Here is a 20,717-nt window from a genome sequence, read left to right on the forward strand (position 1 = left end):
TTAAAAAGTGTGATTAAAAAGTAGTAGTGTATATATAATCAAACTTTAATTAGAAGGTGTGATTAAAAAATATATAAATAATCACACTTTAATTAGAATTTGTGGTTAAAAAATATATATATATAATCACACTTATTTTAAAAGTGTGATTAAAAAGTAGTAGTGTATATACAATCACACTTTAATTAGAATGTGTGATTAAAAAATATATAAATAATCACATTTTAATTAGAATGTGTGATTAAAAAATATATATATAATCACACTTGTTTAAAAAGTGTGATTAAAAAGTAGTAGTGTATATATAATCACACTTTAATTAGAAGGTGTGATTAAAAATATATATATATATAATCACACTTAATTGAAAAGTGACATAAAAAATAAATATTATCACACTCAATCAAATTAAGTGTAATTAAAATATCAATCTAATTTTTTTTATCACACTTCCAATAAAAGTGAGATCTTTTTTTTTTGTCAAAGTGTGATCTTTAACTATTTTTGTAATAGTGTATTGAGCTTCCATACCTTGATATTCAAGACCTAAGGTAGGAAATTATCTTCTTGATTGTGAATTCTAGTTGTACCTTGCATGGTTCATGGGAACATTGGAGATTATAGTCAAATTATGGCTTTAAATGTTGTATTGAGTAGCTATGGTTGCATGCATGTTCATATCATAGTGTTTTGACGTTGTTTTTCATGAAATCCTCACATGCATGTCCATTTCCTAGTTATAGTTCATGAATTCATCATGTTTTTGAAAGGATTGACTCATTTGATCATGTGTTAGAGGTTTTGAATTCAATTGAATACATGCATTTGAATGTACATCTTGTTCTTGAAGTTTATTTGAAATTTGTGTTTAATTAATCTACCTTTAGGCTTTGATTTTGCAAATTGATATTTGAAACATGTCATATTATGGGTTTAAAGTGTTTTTCCAGAAAATTAGCCTAAAATGATCGAGTTTAAGGCTTAAATGCTTGAGTTTTGTGCTTGGGGATGAATCTGGAAATTCCAGATTTTGGACCCACGCCCGAGAGTAGGACTTCACGCTCAAGCGTACACTCTGAGTCTTACACTTCCGCTCGAGCGTAGGAAGCCACGCTCCAACGTGAAATGCATATGCCTAGAAGTTCATTTGTTTTGCAATCCGCTCGAGCGAGGAACTTCATGCTCGAGCGTGGACCTGAGTATTACGCTCGAGCGTGGATCGAGTGCCCATCGAGCGTGATTTTTGTGCATCTAGTACTTTTGCCTGAGTTTGTAATGCGCTCGAGCGGGAAATGTCACGCTCGAGCGGAGCTCCTTTGTCTGCATGTCCGCTCGAGCGTAGAAAGCCACGCTCGAGCAGGACCCCTGTTTTCTGAAAATTTTGAAAAGTGTTTTAAAGTGAATCTTTGCATCCTCTTTCTATCATAGGGATTCCTAAGCCATGTTTAAGGCATCTTAATGAGGATATTGATGTAGAACCACACCGAGTCAAGATAGGGACTAAATTGTTGATTCCCAAGTGTGTAACTTAGTGTATGTTCGTTCTGTAACTGTGTAGGGTTGGCATTCGAGGACGCTCATTAGCTGCTTATAGCCCAGTGCTTTGTGAGTAACAATGTTGTAAAGATATGTTCAATTATGAATATTTTTTGAATGATTAACTGTTCTGTTTACTGAAACGTTACTGTTAATGAATGAATGTTTGTCCTATTTGTAAACTGTATTCGTGGCATCCTTAGCAACTTACAGTTACTGTACTGTTACTGCTACTGTCACAGAGATCTCTGTCGATTCCCAAGTTTAGAACCACTACTGTTATTGTTATGATGGCCATCAACTGACTGTTCGGTCTGTTAAGACCTACGGCACTGTTTTGCTATGGGATGTACCATATATGACTGTTATGGTTTCTAAACGACTGATATGACTGTTTAATTACTGAAAGGACATTCATTCTTAACCTCTTTACACAACTGTTATTCACTGGGCTTTAACTCACTGTTTATATATATATATGTAGGTGTCCAGGCACCGGACCGGAGCTAGGGGCATCGGGTTAGCTCTCGTTTTGTCAAGCCAACCGTTGTGCCTCACTGCGAGGTTCCAAGTCGTTTCAAGCCAAGGCTGGTTTGGGGTGTTTTAGATTTCCCCTTTTGCCTTTGTTCTATAATAAATGTTAAGACTTGTACTGTACTGTGCTAATTAGGGATTTGGTCCCTAACCTGGATGTTTGTACATATGGTGTATATATGTTTTGCTTATGAATGTAAATATGTTCAGAAAAGTCTTTTTGCATACAGACGGTCACAGCTCCTTGGACATCTTTTATTTACTGTTTTGGCTTCCGCCAACCCCTTACTCTGTATTACTGTCATTACTATTGAGCAGGCCTTCGGTAATCACGGATTACTGGCCGGTTACAATGCTTAAACCCATAGGGGCGGGTTTGGGTTGTGACAGAGTGATATCAAAGCGATATCAAATCACGAGTTATACCGCACACACGTGTCCAAATGAGCTATAGGATGTCCTAGAAAAGTGAATAGGGCATTGCATTAGCACTGAAAAAGTGTGTGTGGCCATGACATGAATATATGCGCTAATGTGTTTATGTAAGAAATTCCTATGTTTATTATTACTGTATTGCATATAGTGAAATGGACAATGCAAGGAATGCCGATGAAACAGAATCATCTGATGCCAGAATGGCAAGATTAGAAAGGACAGTTGAACTGTTGACTGAGGCCTTGAGGTTACAACAGAACCAACAGCCCTCACCTCCTCCGGTACAACCTGAACAGAATGTTAATGAGGATATAATTGCCTTAACCCAGAAGTTCAGCAAAATGAAACCACCATCCTTTCAGGGAGGCCTTGAACCATTAAAGGCCGAAGCATGGGTGCTAGAAACAAAGAAATTGTTCGAAGTATTTCCGTGTTCTGAAGCACATAAGGTGCTATTGGCTACCTTTACTTTGCAAGAGGAAGCTAGACGGTGGTGGATGCTCATCCGTGACACCGACACTGTTATGACTTGAGCTCAGTTTAATGGAGCCTTCTTTGATTAATACTTCCCTCAGTGTGTCAGGGATCGCAAGGTGACTGCGTTTGAACAGTTGAAACAACGTACCATGTCCGTGGCTGAGTATGAATCTAAGTTCACTGAACTTGCCCGTTACGCACCGCACATGGTGGATACTGATTATAAAAAGGCTAGGAAGTTTGAAGGCAGCCTCAATGTAGAAATACTAGACCGAATTAACATCTTGAAATTACTGAAATGTGTGGATGTTCTTGACCGAGCAATAATGGCCGAGTCAAATATCGAAGCATTAAAACAGACTGAAACACCAACAACTGAATGGCATGGTAAGAGACGGGGTTTTAAGTTTAAGAAAGGCCGAAATAACTCACTGAACAAAAAGCAAAATACAGGGTCAACGACCAGTTCTAGTCAGGGAAGTGGTTCCGTACCACCCTACTCCGAATGTGGGAAAAGACATAAAGGGGTTTGTTATAAGATTTCCGGTGCTTGTTACAGGTGTGGCAAGGTAGGCCACATGGTTAAAGATTACCCTTCCACAGCTCAAGGCAATAGTAAAACTGCAGCTAGCGCCGCAGCATCAACTGCTCCACCGAAACCCAACCCCAAAGCTACCGGAAAAGAGCCTCTAAGGCAAGGCCGAGTGTTCGCACTTGTACCGGGAGATGTGCAGAATACTGAGACCGTTGTGTCAGGTATACTCTCAATTTGTGCTCAAAATGCTTATATTCTTATTGATTCGGGGTCTACGCATTCATATGTCTCGCATGCTTTTTCGCAAAAATTAAATAGACCACTAGAACCCATGAACTATTTGTTAGCTGTATCTTCACCCGTTAGGGGATCCATGACATGTGCTTATATGTACCCTACATGTGAAATTATTGTTGGGGATGTGCATTTGTATATTGATTTACTGCCTTTGAATATCGATCATTTTGATGTCATATTGGGAATGGACTGGTTAACAAAATATCATGCTACCATAGACTGTATAACAAAACAAATTGTTTTCCGTCCACCTGGTTTACCTGAATTTGTATTTAATGGAGTTGGAGTAGTACCTCCCCCATATTTGATTTCGTCTATGAAAGCTTTTAAACTAATTAAGAAGGAATGTAAAGGGTATCTATGTTGTATATTGATTGTACCCACTGATACTAAAGCTAATGTGGACGGTATTCCCATAGTTAGAGAATTCCCAGATGTTTTTTCAGATGATTTGCCAGGGGATTTGATTGACAGGGACATTGAGTTCACCATTGATGTGACTCCGGGTACACAGCCAGTTTCCAAAGCTCCGTACAGAATGGCACCTACCGAACTGAAAGTTCAGGAACTGTTAGATAAGAAGTTCATCAGGCCCAGTACTTCACTGTAGGGCGCTCTAGTTTTGTTTGTGAAAAAGAAAGACGGCTCCTTGAGACTCTGCATTGACTACCGTGAGCTGAACAGGGTAACAGTGAAAAACAAATATTCATTACCTCGAATTGATGATTTGTTTGACCAGTTACAGGGAGCCTAGGTTTTCTTCAAAATTGACCTTAGATCTGGATACCACCAGTTGAGAGTCAAACCAGGGGACATTGAAAAGACTGCCTTTCGAACGAGGTACAGACATTACGAATTTCTTGTTATGTCTTTCGGAGTTACTAATGCACCTGCTGCATTTATGGACCTTATGAATAGAATTTTCAAACCATTCCTCGATGAATTTGTAGTTGTATTCATAGATGACATTTTGATTTATTCCAAAAGCAAGCAAGAACATGAACGTCATTTGAACATTGCCTTACAGACCTTAAGAGAACAAAAACTCTATGCAAAACTGACTAAATGTGAATTTTGGCTTGATAACGTGATGTTTTTGGGACATGTGATTAGTAAAAATGGCATTTCAGTGGACCCGTAAAAAATTGAAGCAGTGGTAAGTTGGCCTAGACCGACAAACGTTACTGAAGTTCGAAGTTTCTTAGGCTTGGCCGGGTACTACAGAAGGTTTGTGAAAGACTTCTACAAAATTGCCCTACCATTGACTTAGTTGACTCAAAAGGGGATATCATTTGATTGGACCGATCAGAGAAAATCAGTCTTTCAAGAGTTAACGACTCGACTTGTGACTGCATCAATTCTTACCCTACCCTCAGGTATGGGTTATTTTACTATATTTAGTGATGCTTCTCATAAATGTTTGGGATGTGTATTAATGCAGAATGGTAAAGTGATTGCGTATGCTTCCCGACAACTGAGACCACATGAAAAGAACTACCCTACTCACGATTTGGAGCTTGCTGCAGTAGTGTCTACACTGAAAATTTGGCATCACTACCTTTTTGGGGCAACATGTGAAGTGTATACAGATCACAAGAGCTTGAAATATTTCTTCACACAGAAAGAATTGAACATGAGGCCGCGAAGATGGTTAGAACTGATAAAAGATTACGACTTGCAAATTTTGTACTATCCAGGGAAAGCTAACACCGTTGCCGATGCACTGAGTCGGAAATCAGTTGGAAATTTAGCCTGTTTACTCACCGGGTAGAAAGAATTGCTATGTGACCTTGAAAATTTTGAGGTTGAAATTGTTTTACGTAAACAAGGTGGAACCTTAGCCGCTATTTCTGCTTAACCGGTACTAATTGAGGAGATTAAAGAGAAACAGCAACATGATGACCTTTTGAAAAAGGTCATTGATGAACAGGAGTCCAAACCGAGGCTAGACTTTAAATTTGAGAACAATGTGTTGAAATTCCAGGGAAGGTTGCGTGTATCGAATGATTCTGAGCTGAAAAGACGAATTCTGCAAGAGGACCACAATTCAAAACTGTCTATTCATCCAGGAAATACGAAAATGTACCAAGACTTGAAACTGAATTTCTGATGGCCGGGAATGAAGAAAGAGATCGCTGATTTTGTATCGAAATGTCTTCATTGCCAACAAGTTAAAGCTAAACATCAATGACCCGCAGGCTTACTGCAGCCCTTACCGATACCAGAGTAGAAATGGGAACATATCACTATGGATTTCATTGCTGGTTTACCTCGCTCCAGTAAAGGTATGGACTCAATCTGGGTTATTGTTGATAGATTGACTAAATTTGCTCACTTCTTACCTGTCAAAACAATCTATAATGCGGACAAATTGGCTACAATTTATATTGATGAGATTGTTAGGTTGCATGGAGTGCCTGTGTCCATTGTTTCTGATAGGGACTCGAAGTTTACATCGAGATTTTGGCAAAGTCTGCAAACTGCATTGGGTACTGAACTAAGACTAAGTAGTGCATGCCATCCTCAGACAGATGGCCAGTCAAAAAAGAACCATTCAGACTCTGGAAGATTTACTACGAATGTGTGTTCTTAATTTCCAGGGAAATTGGATTGGCAAAACCATGGTGGCGTTTATGCCACTTGGGAAAGGGAAAATGATATGCTGAGAAGATATCCTGAGTTGTTCCCTCTGGATCTAGTATTTTTTCAAAATGAAGGTAATTCGAGTTTGGAGGACCAAGCTCTTTATAAGGAGGGGAGACTGTGACAACCCTCACCTCTGATTAATGCTAAACTACGACTGAGAATGATAAGTAACTAATTTGACTGAGATTCTGAATTGATCGCGAGTGTATACTGTTTTAAATGCACTTCTATCTGTTAGTCATTAAATGATCTATTCATGCTTTATCTTTGAATTGCGAATTGAAGGTCCTGTCGGCGACCGAATCAGAAATCGATTGGTATTTTATATTAATTAGAATTTATGTGATTTTATGATAGTTTTAACTTAAATTTGATTTGGAATGATTAAATTGGATTAAATAATATAAATTACATTAGTTCAAGTAAATTACCAAAATGCCATTAGTGGGCCACTTTCATAAATCATCTTGAGACTTGATTATATGTCAATTTGTTCATCTTCTTGAGGGCAAAATCGTGAACAAGAGAGGGAGAGTAAGAGGAAATTTAGTTTATCAAGAATTTGGCTTGGAGACTTAGAAGATTTGGAGGATAATTGCATATTGAGCTTCCATACCTTGATATTCAAGACCTAAGGTAGGAAATTATCTTCTTGATTGTGAATTCTAGTTGTACCTTACATGGTTCATGGGAACATTGGAGATTAGAGTCAAATTATGGCTTTAAATGTTGTTTTGAGTAGCTATGGTTGCATGCATGTTCATATCATAGTGTTTTGAAGTTGTTTTTCATGAAATCCTCACATGCATGTCCATTTCCTAGTTATAGTTCATGAATTCATCATGTTTTTGAAAGGATTGACTCATTTGATCATGAGTTAGAGGTTTTGAATTCAATTGAATACATGCATGTTGAATGTACATCTTGTTCTTGAAGTTTATTTGAAATTTGTGTTTAATTGATCTACCTTTGGGCTTTGATTTTGCAAATTGATCTTTGAAACATGTCATATTATGGGTTTAAAGTGTTTTTCCAGAAAATTAGCCCAAAAGGATCGAGTTTGAGGCTTAAATGCTTGAGTTTTGTGCTTGGGGATGAATCTGGAAATTTCAGATTTTGGACCCACGCTCGAGCGTAAGACTTCACGCTCGAGCGTACACTCTAAGTCTTGCACTTCCGCTCGAGCGTAGGAAGCCACGCTCGAGCGTAAAATGAGTATGCCCAGAAGTTCATTTGTTTTGCAGTCCCCTCGAGCAAGGGACTTCACACTCGAGCGTGGACCTGAGTCTTACGCTCGAGCGTGGATCGAGTGCCCATCGAGCGTGATTTTTGTGCATCCAGTACTTTTGTCTGAGTTTGCAGTCCGCTCGAGCGGGAAAAGTCACGCTCAAGCGGAGCTCCTTTGTCTGCATGTCCGCTCGAGCATAGAAAGGCACGCTCAAGCGGGATCCTTGTTTTCTGAAAATTTTGAAAAGTGTTTTAAAGTGAATCTTTGCATCCTCTTTCCATCCTAAGCATTCCTAGGCCATGTTTAAGGCATCTTAATGAGGATATTGATGTAGAACCACACCGAGTCAAGATAGGGACTAAGTTGTTGATTACCAAGTGTGTAACTTAATGTGTGTTCGTTCTGTAACTGTGTAGGGTTGGCATCCAAGGACGCTCATTAGCTGCTTATAGCCCAGTGCTCTGTGAGTAACAATGTTGTAAAGATATGTTCAATTATGAATATTTTCTGAATGATCAACTGTTCTGTTTACTGAAACGTTATTGTTAATGAACGAATGTTTGTCCTATTTGTAAACTGTATTCGTGGCATCCTTAGCAACTTACTGTTACTGCTACTGTCACAAAGATCTTTGTTGGTTCCCAAGTTTGGAACCACTACTGTTACTGTTATGATGGCCATCAACTAACTGTTCGGTCTGTTAAGACCTACGGCACTGTTTTGCTATGGGATGTACCACATATGACTGCTATGGTTTCTAAACGACTGATATGACTGTTTAATTACTGAAAGGACATTCATTCTTAACCTCTTTACACAACTGTTATTCACTGTGTTTTAACTCACTGTTTATATATATATGTAGGTATCCAGGCAACGGACTGGAGCTAGGGGCGTCGGGTTAGCTCTCGTTTTGTCAAGCCAACCGTTGTGCCTCACTGCGAGGTTCCAAGTCATTTTAAGCCAAGGCTGGTTTTGGGTGTTTTAGATTTCCCTTTTTGCCTTTGTTCTGTATAAATGTTAAGACTTGTACTGTGCTGTGCTAATTAGGGATTTGGTCCCTAACCTGGATGTTTGTACATATGGTGTATATATGTTTTGCTTATGAATGTGAATATGTTCAGAAAAGTCTTTTTGCATACAGACTGTAACAGCTCATTGGACATCTTTTATTTACTGTTTTGGCTTCCGCCAGTCCCTTACTTTGTATTACTGTCATTATTGTTAAGCAGGCCTTCGGTAATCACGGATTACTGGCCGGTTACGATGCTTAAACCCATAGGGACAGGTTTGGGTCGTGACAGAGCTTGTGATCCGCTGATAGTCACCTGAAAAGGAATAAACACTCTGGTCGGGGGTGCCGGAATTAGCACTCCGACGGACATAGAATACAAGCATTCCTGAGTATGGAGGCTGACTTGTCATCGGAGTGCTAATTCCGGCACCCCCGACCGGAGTGTTTATTCTTTTTCAGGTGACTATCAGGGGATCACAAGCTCCCCCCAAGATCAGAAGAGTATTTCCAAACCACATCTCCACCGAAATAAAACTAAAAATAAAATAAAAGATAAATAGATTACAAAGTCTAAACGGGAGCACAATGACACTTGAGATAGATCAGAGGCCAGAGCTAATACCAAGAGACAATTTAATCATGTCGGACCATTGTAGGAACTGACTGGAATTAATGCTAGGATAGTATAAGATCATACCGGACCGTTGTAGAAATTGCCTGAAACTAATGCTGGGACAGTTTAAGCCCATGCTGGACCGTTGTAGAAGAACTGGATGTTGAACCAAGAAACGTGACGCACACATAACTTATGATGTGATACTGAATGATGATGGCAACAAATAACATTGTGTGTTAAGGAGCGACTTATGAGAAAGTGCGCCAGGGGGCAGTGTGGGTTGTGCGCCAAAGGAGGTGGCTTGGATTGTGCGCTAGAAGGGGCGACTTGAATTGTGCGCCAAAGATGACGGCTTGGGTGTTGCACTAAGAAGCGACTTGGGTGCTGTGCCACAAGAGGCGACTTGAATTGTGCATCACAAGGGATGACTTAGGTTGTTCACATGATGTATAACCATGTTTACCATGATATAGGTATAATATTCCCTTTCAAACTCAAATAGGTTTGAAGATAGAAACCTATATGAGGGTAAAGTAGAGGGAACAACAGAGTAGAACAGAAGCGCGCACACACACAAAAAAAAAAAAGGAATGCGAGTAAAAAAAAATATATATATATATATATATATGATAAAGATATTTGGAGTAAGAATAAACCAAGGGACAGAAGAAGAAATCACCACGAAGCGAAACTAAAAGAAAATATGGCAGCGGAATGAGTTGAGATCCGACAGGCGGCCAAGGTACCCACCGGTGAAGCAAAATTACTAAGTAATTAACCTAACTCTAATAACATGTTACAATATTTAAGAGAGAGAAAGATAATATTATATTATGTGTATATTCAATATTGTGTTAAATAATTATGTAATAATGTATACAAGACTCCTTTATATAGAAAGAGAGAAATCTAAGTATGATAATTCTAAATATGATAATGAATATAATATGATATATTTTATAAAATAGAATATATAATTGCTATATTTAATACCCTTATTGAGTTGATAGATAATTCATTTCTTCTTTTCACTCTGTTTTGTCTTTTATTTATTTATTTTTTCTCTCTTTCACTTAATGAAAAACTTATGATACACACTCTCATATCATAAATAATAATAATAATAATAATAATAAAAAAAAAAAATTAAAAATTATGATTTTTTTTTTAAATTTATGATCCAAACATAATTTTAAAAAATGAAGTTATCCTCAGGCCTCGTTGACAAGGTCTTGTTTGACCAGTGACTTTTTTAGTAAAAATCTAAAAAGTCACCAAAAAAATCAAAAAACTAACAACTTATACTAAAAAGTTAAAGATTCTATTATCTCTCTACTTTTTGCATATCTTTTCATAAAAAATTAAAAATTTATTCTAAACATATTAATTTTTTTACATCATATATTTAGCTAAAAAATTAAAAAATTACTAAAAAATTGTTTCCAAACGAGGCTTCAATCTCACTTTAAGAAATGCTTGGGATGGTTGGTTGGTGTGCTTTCAATGCGTTTCCCTCTCCACCCCCTTTCATGTTGTTGGTTGTATTTAATGTTTGCCAACAACTTGGCAGGACCTTATGTTACAAGTCACTCGCTCTAACTCCCTCCCTCTCCTGTACGCGGAAAAAAATTAATGTTTGCCAACAATTTGTGAGGACCTTATTTTATATGGTCACTCACTCTAACCCCCTCCTATTATTTCTTAGGGTCTATTATTTTATAAGACCTAGCTTGTCTTATATTTGAGATCAAAGTTTGACCGTTTAGTTCAATTTATTGATTTATTTTTGGGTCATGTATCAATAATTTAAATTGTTGAATGTGTAGTACTCGTTGAGTACTATATCTTTATAAAAAGTTACATTAATCGGATATCGATAACTATTTGATCGGATAATATTTGTATAAAAAAATAGAAGGTAAAAAAATAAACGGTTGACAAAAATCTGATCCGATCAAATAGTTATCGATGTCCGATCAACGTGAATTTTTACAAAAATATAGTACTCAACGAGTTTTACACATTAAACGGTTCGGATTATAGAAATAAACATAAAAAATAAGCCCATAAATCGGATTAGACAATCCAATCTCAATCTCAAATATAAGACAAGTTAGACCCTATTTTATAGTCACTCACTCTAATCCCCTCCAATACGTGGGAAAATTATTTGGTTGTATTTAATGTTTGCCAACAATTTGTGAGGACCTTATTTTATATTGTCACTCACTCTAATCCCCGCCTATACGTGGAAAAATTATTTTGAAACTAAAAATTGACATATGTGTAGTGATTGTGAGAGTAATCCTATTGGTAATAGACAAATGAACATTAGAAAACAAAGGCGAGGTTAAAGAGTTGATATTTTTTAAAAAAAGAAAATTTGAGTTTTGAATTTTATTTTGAAGAAATGTTTATATACAAGTTTTAATTTATAAATTTATATTTTATTAAGTCTTAATTAAAAATTTTACGATCGCGATTGGTAGCTCGAGATTTTTGGCTCGAAATTGGCTCGAAAAAGTGAGAGAGGAGGAGGAGGAGGAGGAGGGAGAGGCTGGAGGAGGGGCGGAGGAGGAGGAGGAGGGGGGACTGGAGGGGGCCAACATATCGGGGTGGAGGCGGAGGCGGAAGGCGTAGGGGGGGAGGGGCGGGGGCGGGGGGTGGGGCTGCGAAGCAGAGGCTGCGACGACGATCGGCGGATGCAGGGCTGCGACGATCGGGCAGAGACGACGGCGGAGGGCCGCGACGGCGGGCGGAAGGCCGCGACGGACGACCTGCCTTCTCTCTCTTTCTCTCTCTCTCTCCCCCTCTCTCTCTCCTCTATTTCAGACCAGTATGACGAAGAAGGAGAAAAAAAAAAAAAAAAAAAGACAGCCCAAAACGACGTCGTTTTGGGCTGTCGAGCCAAAATCAAGCCACGAATTTCAAGCTACCAGTCATTTTCAAAAATTTTATTACAAATGAATTTTTGAGTATAAATTTATGATTCTTTAACCTTACTCCGGAATTAAAATCTATTTTTTAAAAAAAATAATTGAAACCAGAGACATGACGTTGACAAGTACGGCTAGATTATAGTTAGGTGGGGATAGGGATAAGGACAAGATGGATTGAGAAAATCGAGGGGTGGGTGGCCTTGTAGTAAGAACATAGGGATTAAGTCCTCAGGTCATGAGTTTAAATTTTCACTGAGCCAATCTCTTAGGCGTAGCACAGTTAGTTAGGAGGTTGGAGCTCAAATTGTCTAACCAGCACTTGGTGTGGGTTCAATGTTCTCCCGCTGTGCGAGTCCTGACTTAAGCGGAGCTTGTCTTAGGAGGTCGAGGCAAGTTCCCAGGTTATAGTCTCCGGGTTCAATGCTTTCCCGCTGTGCGAGTCCTGACTTAAGCGGAGCTTGTTTTGGGAGGTCGGGGCAAGTTCCCAGGTTATAGTCTCCTCACTCGGAACGACTAACAGGACACCTTGGTGATCTCTACAAAGAGGCGCTGCCTTAGACCTACGGGAGAGTAGGGAGGATTTTTCTGTAACCCAAAAAAAAAAAAGAAAAAAGAAGATAGATTGAAAAGAGAAGATCAAATGCAAATGATGAATATATAGTATTGTTTGGAAAGTTGACTATTTTAATAGATTAAAAATTTTGTATTTGAAAAAATAATTATATTTTTTTGTAGTTGAATATAATGTTTATGAAAAAAAAAATAATAATTATGAATTTAACGTGACATTTTATTTTATTAATTATTTTAATAGCATAAAAAGCCAATTAATGGCCTTTCCCAAACAAGGCAGTATAAACGGAAGTGGTGATAGGGAGGGAGAGAGGGAGCAGTAGTAATAGTAGTGGGTATAGGGATGGAGGGAGGGTGGTCGGAAGAGCTGAGAAAAACATTCAGAAGCGGAAGAACAAGAAGCGTTGAATGGAGGAAATCACAGCTGAGAGCCATTCTCAAGATGCTTGAAGATCACCAAAACCACATCTTCAATGCCCTTCTTCAAGATCTCTCCAAACACCCCATCGAAGTTTACCGCGATGAAGTATATCATCTATCTATCTCCCTTCTCTCTCTCTCTCTCTCTCTCTCTCTCTATATATATATATATATATATTAATGAAAATCATATCAAATAAAATTTCTCTCACCCAATATTTTCATGCGCGAATTACACCCCCAGTGAGTTGCAGGAAAAAAAAAAAAAAAAAATCATTAAAAAGTTTATAAATTTAATTATTAATATTTATAAAAAAAAATTCATTGATTTGTAATTAGTTTTTGAAATATGTGATATTACCCTTATTTTCATTTCAATTTTCTCGGGAAATGGCATTTGTGGATTGATGTTAAGTTTGGGCAGATTATAAAGGCGAATTATTTTTTCAATTTTTTTTTTTTTTTTTTTTTGGGGGGGGGGGGTGGGTGTTTAAATTGTTGACAATTTTCTATACCTCACAAACGTGAACTCACATCACACAAATGGAACCTCCTAATCCCCTCCCCTATCCGGCAGCGGGAACGACTTCTCTTCCTACCATTATCCTTCATATGTGGATTCTATTTAGCGCTCCCAACAATATTTTGAATAGTTTCTCATTAATTCCGATGTATCGAAAAAAAAAAAAAAAAATTATCTCATAAATATCATAATGAATAGAGTCCGTGTAAAAACTTATCATTATTAGTTTTAATTTAAACTCATAGTTGTTATCCAGTTAAAAAAGATATGGTTAATTTATTTATATTTTTTTGAACAATTCATCGTTATTGCTAGGCTTATTCTGGTCATCATTCAGGGCTTCTCTCTTGCTGGGTTTTCCAATTGAAGCATGCCGTTGGGTCTCCCATATTTGTTTAGTTTCACGTAATACAAGACACACATTCAACAGAAACAACCTACTTTATAGCAATCAATAATTTTTTTGTTTTTTTTTTTTTTTTACTTTAAAAATTGTTTTCAACCCAAAAATGAAAACAATATGAGAAGTATGGGGTGCTTTTAAACTTTTCATTATTGTTTTATTTTCAAAAATACGAAAAAGGACAAAACATAAACACAACCGAACCAGTCCTGTTCCATTATTATTTATTTATTTAAATTTTTATTTTTGCCTTGTACTTTGGCTGATCTATTTATAAATGATTAATCAAAATCTTGCTGAAAGTTGGACGGATAATCATTTTTAAAAAAAAATAAGAATAATATGGGCTGGGCTGTCTAAAGAGAGATGTAAGTTTAATAGTTTCAACAAGGTATATCTGATGTTAATTTGAGAATATATGCATGTCTGTGTATAAATACTTATGCTGTGTTTGGTTGGGGGATTTGGGGAAGGATTTAGAAAGTGAAATGGAAAATGTAGGTGAAATGTCAATAAAACATGCCTATATTTCACATAGTTTCACACACCTTTTCCCTTTCCCTTTCCAAATCCTTCTCCAAATCCCCCAACCAAACACCCCTTTCCCTTTCCAAATCCTTCTCCAAATCCCCCAACCAAACACAGCATTAGTGAGCATAATTTTTTCTTTTGTGAGTGTTACAATATCAAGAGAAAGACATATAATAATGTGACAAAAAAACACGGCCGAGCAAGCCACTCCCACTTGCCACACAAGGCTAAAACACAATCCAGCCCAAAAAGAAAGAAATCCACTCACAAGCCCGAGAGGCTACACTGAATGAAATCTATTCATAAGGTGCAACAATTAACCATTTATCATGGAATTTAAATTTCACTTAATTTTATTGTTGTTGGATCAAAATCAAATACAAATTCATTGAAACTCTTGATGCCAACCCTTTAGGAACAAACACGATCGTTGCAAACTTTCGTGGCGTTCTTGTAAAAATAGGATGAAAACACCGGAATTCAATTTTTCCGTAGTAATCTATCTCAAGTTATTCAATCATCTAATGACTGCTTGGTTTGTTCTATTGCAGATTGGTGTTGTGAAAAAATCAGCAAACTATTCTCTGAGCAATGTTGAGAAATGGATGGCCCCGAAGAAGGTTTGTTGTTTGTTGTTTGTTTTTGCAACCGAATACCCCCCATTGATCCCTTTGCTTGTCACACATCGTGATTTGTGAGTCCAAAAGTACGACACAAAAAAACTTGTGGTTAGAGTAGTAGCTTTTGTAAGTTGGGATGAAAGCCAATTTACACCAAATGAGTTTCATGTGAATTTGTGAGTTATAAGACTAGGGTTGGCCTGATAGATGAAGCGCTCCCGTAGAAGGCTTGATGCTTCAGTTTGAGTCTTACCATTGCAGATGAAGAATTAAAAAATGAAAAAAATAATATGAAGGTAATAATAAAAATCAAAAGTTAAAAAGAAAAAAAACTTGATGAAGGTGACATGAATACATGCATGTATGAAAAACTTATGCTGTCCTAATGATGGTTTAAATTTGTATGTCCACTATTCTGTAGGATAATAAAATGTAATTCCAAAGTCATTTAACATCATAATAAATCGGAAAATAAAGAGAATGATTGTTGATCCGTGATAAATTCAATATTGCAGAGCAATCCATACCAAATAATATTAATAAATAAAATAAACAAACAAACAAAAATAATATGTTCTTGTCATAGAATAAATTAAGTTATTGATTTGTCTCAAACATAGGCATAGTGTTTCAAAAATTTGTTAGTACTATTGAGACATATCAAGTTTGCAGGAAAAATGCGGAGACTTTTTACTCAAGTGACAAAAGCCACAAGTATCTGAGCATCTTGAACATAAATTAATATTTTTGTTGCTTCAATAGAAAGTTGTGTGAATTCACATAACTGGTGAATCTGTTGAGTATTATGCATCAACTATATATCATGCATTGCATTGAATTCGGTATTAAGTCATCACTTGCATCAACACTATCCGAAGAAGGTAGAATTCATTCAAGCTTGACCTATTCAGTTACTAAAGATCCATTTTTTTGGGCAGGGTCAAATACCATTACTTTTCTTCCCATCGAGAGGAGAAGTGTTGCCAGAACCACTTGGTGTAGTACTTATTTTGGTGCCTTGGAACTTCCCTATCTGTGAGTCCAATTATTTACTGGCATTTGTTGTGGTGATTTCTGATGCTTCTGAGATGGCTAATGAATTATTATACTGCTATGTTACCATCACACTTTGATCAAGAACAAATTCTCATATTTTACTCCATAATTGACAAAAATCGTACAACATTTATTTATCTATACCCTTATGATAGGCCTAACTTTGAAATCATTGTTAGAAATATAGAAAGTGTTGGGATCTGGAATCCCGCCCAAGACCTTATAGAAATTATTCCACGCAGAAAAACACACCCACACTCAAGGAGACACAATATTTAACGTGGTTCGGCCTCAATGCCTACGTCCACGGGAGAGTAGCCGGTTATCACTATAACAATGGAGATATTACAGAAAGATTACAATGGAGGAGGAGCTCACACTCTCCTCACTCACACACTCACCCGTCTCACTCGCTCACACCGAGGAAGACGGTCTCTCCGCCTCAGATATCTCACTCTCTGTAGCTTGCTCTGCTCTATCACTCAAACCCTCCCCTCAGCCTCCATTTATACACTAACAGAATGGAGATGGAGAGGCTGGCCTTGCATATGGCCAGCTATCTTGTGTGTTGGCTTCACATGGCCAGCTCATGTGTGTTGGCTTCACATGGCCAACTCATGCAGCACATGGAGAATCACCCCTCACATGGTGATGATATCCCACAGAAAGCTTGTTGATGGAAGATCATAATTTAAACTTAGGCCAAGTTTGGGAAGACTAAATAAGTGCACTTTTTGTCTTTTTAGACTAAAAAGTTGAGGTTGAAAATATGAATGTTTGGGTTAACTTTTTGACTTTTTATGAAAAAATGTGTAATAAAAAATTGTAAAAATTAGTTTGTAGGAGAAAATTAGAATTGGAAATTGTGCAGCCGTAATTGTTGACTTTGGTCAATAGTAATGACTTTTTAACTTTTTGAGTAACTTTTTGACTTTTTGACTTTTTTTAAACTATCTAAACTTGGCCTTATTACCTTGTCTTAAGTAGCATAGATGCTTCTAAGAAGGTGTTGTATCATGTCCAACACTTTGTATGTTGTGTCTATCTATTTTTAAAGATTTTCTACACTCAAATATACTCAGACACTTGGAGAACATACATTTCTATTACTTAGGCCTCGTTTGGCAAGAGGCTATTTTAGCCAATTAGTCAAAAAGTTACTAAATTAGCCAAAAAGCCAACAACCCATACCAAAAAGTCAAAGATTCTCTTTTCTGTCTACTTTTTACACATCTTTTCGTAATTAGCCAAAAAGTCATCCCAAACATACAAGTTTTTTTTATCTACCTTTTTAGCCAAATAGTCAAAAAGTTACTAAATTAGCCTGTTTCCAAACGAGGCCTTAGATACATGTGAAACACATTAGAAAGCTTCAACAAAATAATATGAAATCCAATGATAAAAGACAAACAACATATTTTATACATTTTCTCCTCCTTTAGATTTAAAAAAATAGTATCTTTAAATTAAATATTCATATATATGACATATAATAATTGTTTATCCTTGCATATGCTACATAATAAATATATAGAACTATATACTTTGCATTTCACACACGTTTTATATCCTTCATTTTTTTTTTAAAATGTCAGCTTTTCTTTGTCATGTCACGTGTTCGTGTCCTTACTTCTTAGACCGTGTCATAGTATCAAAATCAAAGGCTGAAGAGCCAGTCCACACTTGACAAAAATTGTATAACATTTATATAAGCCTAACTCATGGACTGTAGGCCCGACACCCAATTAAGATGTATGCACAATGACTATATTAACAATTTATTATCTGTACATTAAGTACTCATTTGATTTTATGCAGCACTGGCATTGGATCCAGTGATTGGGGCAATATCTGCCGGAAACACAATTGTCCTAAAACCGTCAGAGCTAGCCCCAGCATGTTCTGCTTTTCTTGCTAGCACCATCCCTCTTTACCTGGACCACACAGCCATCAAAGTCATTGAAGGCGGAACGGACATCGCCGAACAACTGCTGCAGCAGAGATGGGACAAGATATTTTTCACAGGTACTATATTACCCTTTGTTTGTTAACAGTGTGGATTTTGAGAGTTAATATAGGCGTTGCCTTAATCAATGTTGTTTGTTGTTTTCAGGGAGTCCACGAGTAGGACGGATTGTAATGTCTGAAGCTGCAAAGCATTTAACACCAGTTACTCTAGAGCTGGGCGGAAAATGCCCTGCCATTCTCGACTCCCTCTCTGACCCTTCAGATATCGAGGTTTTGTGACCTATTTGCGCTACACAGATTTACAAGGTTATATTGTTGGCTTGCTTTTATATGTTTTAGGTGTTGGTTTTAAGGTGGCTGCCAAGAGAATAGCTGGAGGGAAGTGGGGGCCTTGCAGTGGACAAGCTTGTATAGCAGTAGATTATGTGCTTGTGGAACACGAGTTTGCATCTATGCTGGTACAAATGATAGCTATATTCACTGTTCTAATTGTCATCTAATGTATAGGTAACATGATTTCAGAGTACAATATATTTGTGTGTGCTTGCTTCTTTCTTTTTCTTTTTCTCTTTTTTTTTTTTTCTTTTTCTTTTCAGATTGAATCCCTGAAGAAGACTATCAGTAAATTTTACGGCGGAAGCCTGGAAAACTTGAAGAACCTCTCGAGAATTGTGAACAAGCACCACTTTGATAGACTACGCAACATTCTCAAAGACCCTACCGTTGCAGCCTCCATTGTTTATGGTGGTTCACTAGATGAAAAGAACTTGTAACGCCCTTATATCCACACTTCCAATTGCATATTTTTTGGGGGGGGGGACTTAAATCTGATTTTTTTTTTTTTTTTTTACAGGATCATCGAGCCAACAATCTTGGTAAATCCTCCGCTGGATGCTGAGATCATGACTGAAGAAATATTCGGCCCATTGCTTCCAATTATCACAGTAAAATAAATTGTACCCCTTATAGTTGTTAAGGTTATCTAAGACGATCATCTGTTTAAACCGTGTTATATTTTCTTTTTTTGTACAGTTGACTAATATTCAACAAAGCATCGAGTTCATAAATTCAAAGCCAAAGCCTCTTGCCTTGTATGCATTCACCAAAAACGAGACATTCAAGAAGCAGATTTTAACAGAAACATCATCAGGGAGCGTGACTTTCAATGACGTCATGCCTCAAGTATTGCCCTCTTTTTCTTGCTTTCATATTGAAAACGAGCAGTGCTAGGTGCAAAGAAAATATATTGTGTGGCTGAGATTTATTTTCAGCATGACCCACATCATGCTCAAGTTGAATTTCAACCATACAACGCATTTTCAGTGCAAATTTAGTGTTCTGACACTGCACCTAGTATTATTGAAAGCTTATTCAGGTTTCTTGATACATTTGCAGTTTTTATGTGACACATTACCATTTGGAGGCGTTGGGCAGAGTGGGTTTGGGAGGTACCATGGGAAGTACTCTTTTGACACGTTTAGTCACGAAAAGGCAGTTCTGCATAGAAGCTACTTCCTTGAACTGGAGCCGAGGTATCCGCCATGGAATGACTTCAAGATGGAGTTCATCAGATTGGCTTACAAATTTGATTACTTGGGACTTCTCCTACTCTTGTTGGGCTTCCAGCTGAGAAGAACATTCACATCAAACCACTTGGACTAAAAAGAACAGCAACAGAATATGCAGTTTGTCTCTGTGCCAAACATGTTTTTTGGGTACTAAACTACAAGGCCTGTCTATCCAGGATAATACTGTGGGTCACATGCTTAGATTTCTATCTAAAAATAATATTTGCTAAAAACCATTAGATAGTTTAAATATCACACATATTGCTATACAACAGATTGCCCCTGCCTGGGTGATTGGGGTGTTGATCCGCCTCCTCACCGGTGGATATATTGTCTGGTAATGTATGCTAATAATCTATGTACTATTCAGTGCGTTTGGTTTGAGTTTTCTGAAATAATTTTTTTGAAAATTGATTTTTTTAGTTTTCGTATTTTTTTGTTTTTAATGAATATTTTTTAAATTTTAAACATTTTTTTTACTTTTTTAGATGCATCTACTTAGATGTATCTAAAAAGTATAAAATTTGTGAAAAAATATTTTAAAAAAATAATAAATACATAAAAATATAAAAAAATGTACTGAATTCTTATATTTTTTATATTTTTGGTATTTAGTGAATTTTTAAAAGATTTTTTTTATAATTTTTTTACTTTTTAGGTGTATTTATGTTAGGTGTGTCTAAAAAGTAAAAAAAAAAATTATTTAAAATATTTAAAAAATTCAATAAAAATAAAAAAATACAAAAAATAAGAAATTAAAATTTTCTGAAAAGTGTTTTTTGAAATAGTAGTAACAA

The 20,717-nt window shown here is 36.7% G+C and overlaps 1 protein-coding gene across 1 annotated transcript; it reads left to right on the forward strand.

Moving 5' to 3' along the window:
- The first annotated feature begins 13,109 nt into the window (after positions 1-13,109).
- Positions 13,110-20,192, forward strand: ALDH3F1 (aldehyde dehydrogenase 3F1). Its single transcript, XM_082867143.1, has 10 exons — positions 13,110-13,357; positions 15,260-15,328; positions 16,267-16,363; positions 18,203-18,409; positions 18,498-18,622; positions 18,706-18,810; positions 18,949-19,121; positions 19,206-19,296; positions 19,385-19,534; positions 19,748-20,192. The coding sequence occupies exons 1-10, from the start codon at positions 13,175-13,177 to the stop codon at positions 20,012-20,014; spliced, it is 1,467 nt and encodes a 488-aa protein (XP_082723269.1). The 5' UTR covers positions 13,110-13,174; the 3' UTR covers positions 20,015-20,192.
- The last annotated feature ends 525 nt before the right edge of the window (positions 20,193-20,717 follow it).

The sequence above is a fragment of the Camellia sinensis genome, chromosome 4 (genome assembly GCF_055761805.1).
Source record: "Camellia sinensis isolate YWXY chromosome 4, ASM5576180v1, whole genome shotgun sequence".
In the NCBI taxonomy this organism is placed as follows: domain Eukaryota; kingdom Viridiplantae; phylum Streptophyta; class Magnoliopsida; order Ericales; family Theaceae; genus Camellia; species Camellia sinensis.

Coding starts and splice junctions, on each gene's coding strand:
- ALDH3F1 (XM_082867143.1), top strand. CDS start 13,175: ATGGAGGGAGGGTGGTCGGAAGAGCTGAGAAAAACATTCAGAAGCGGA. Junction 15,329..16,266: donor AATGGATGGCCCCGAAGAAG/GTTTGTTGTTTG, acceptor TTTTTTGGGCAG/GGTCAAATACCATTACTTTT. Junction 18,811..18,948: donor ACGAGTTTGCATCTATGCTG/GTACAAATGATA, acceptor TTTTCTTTTCAG/ATTGAATCCCTGAAGAAGAC.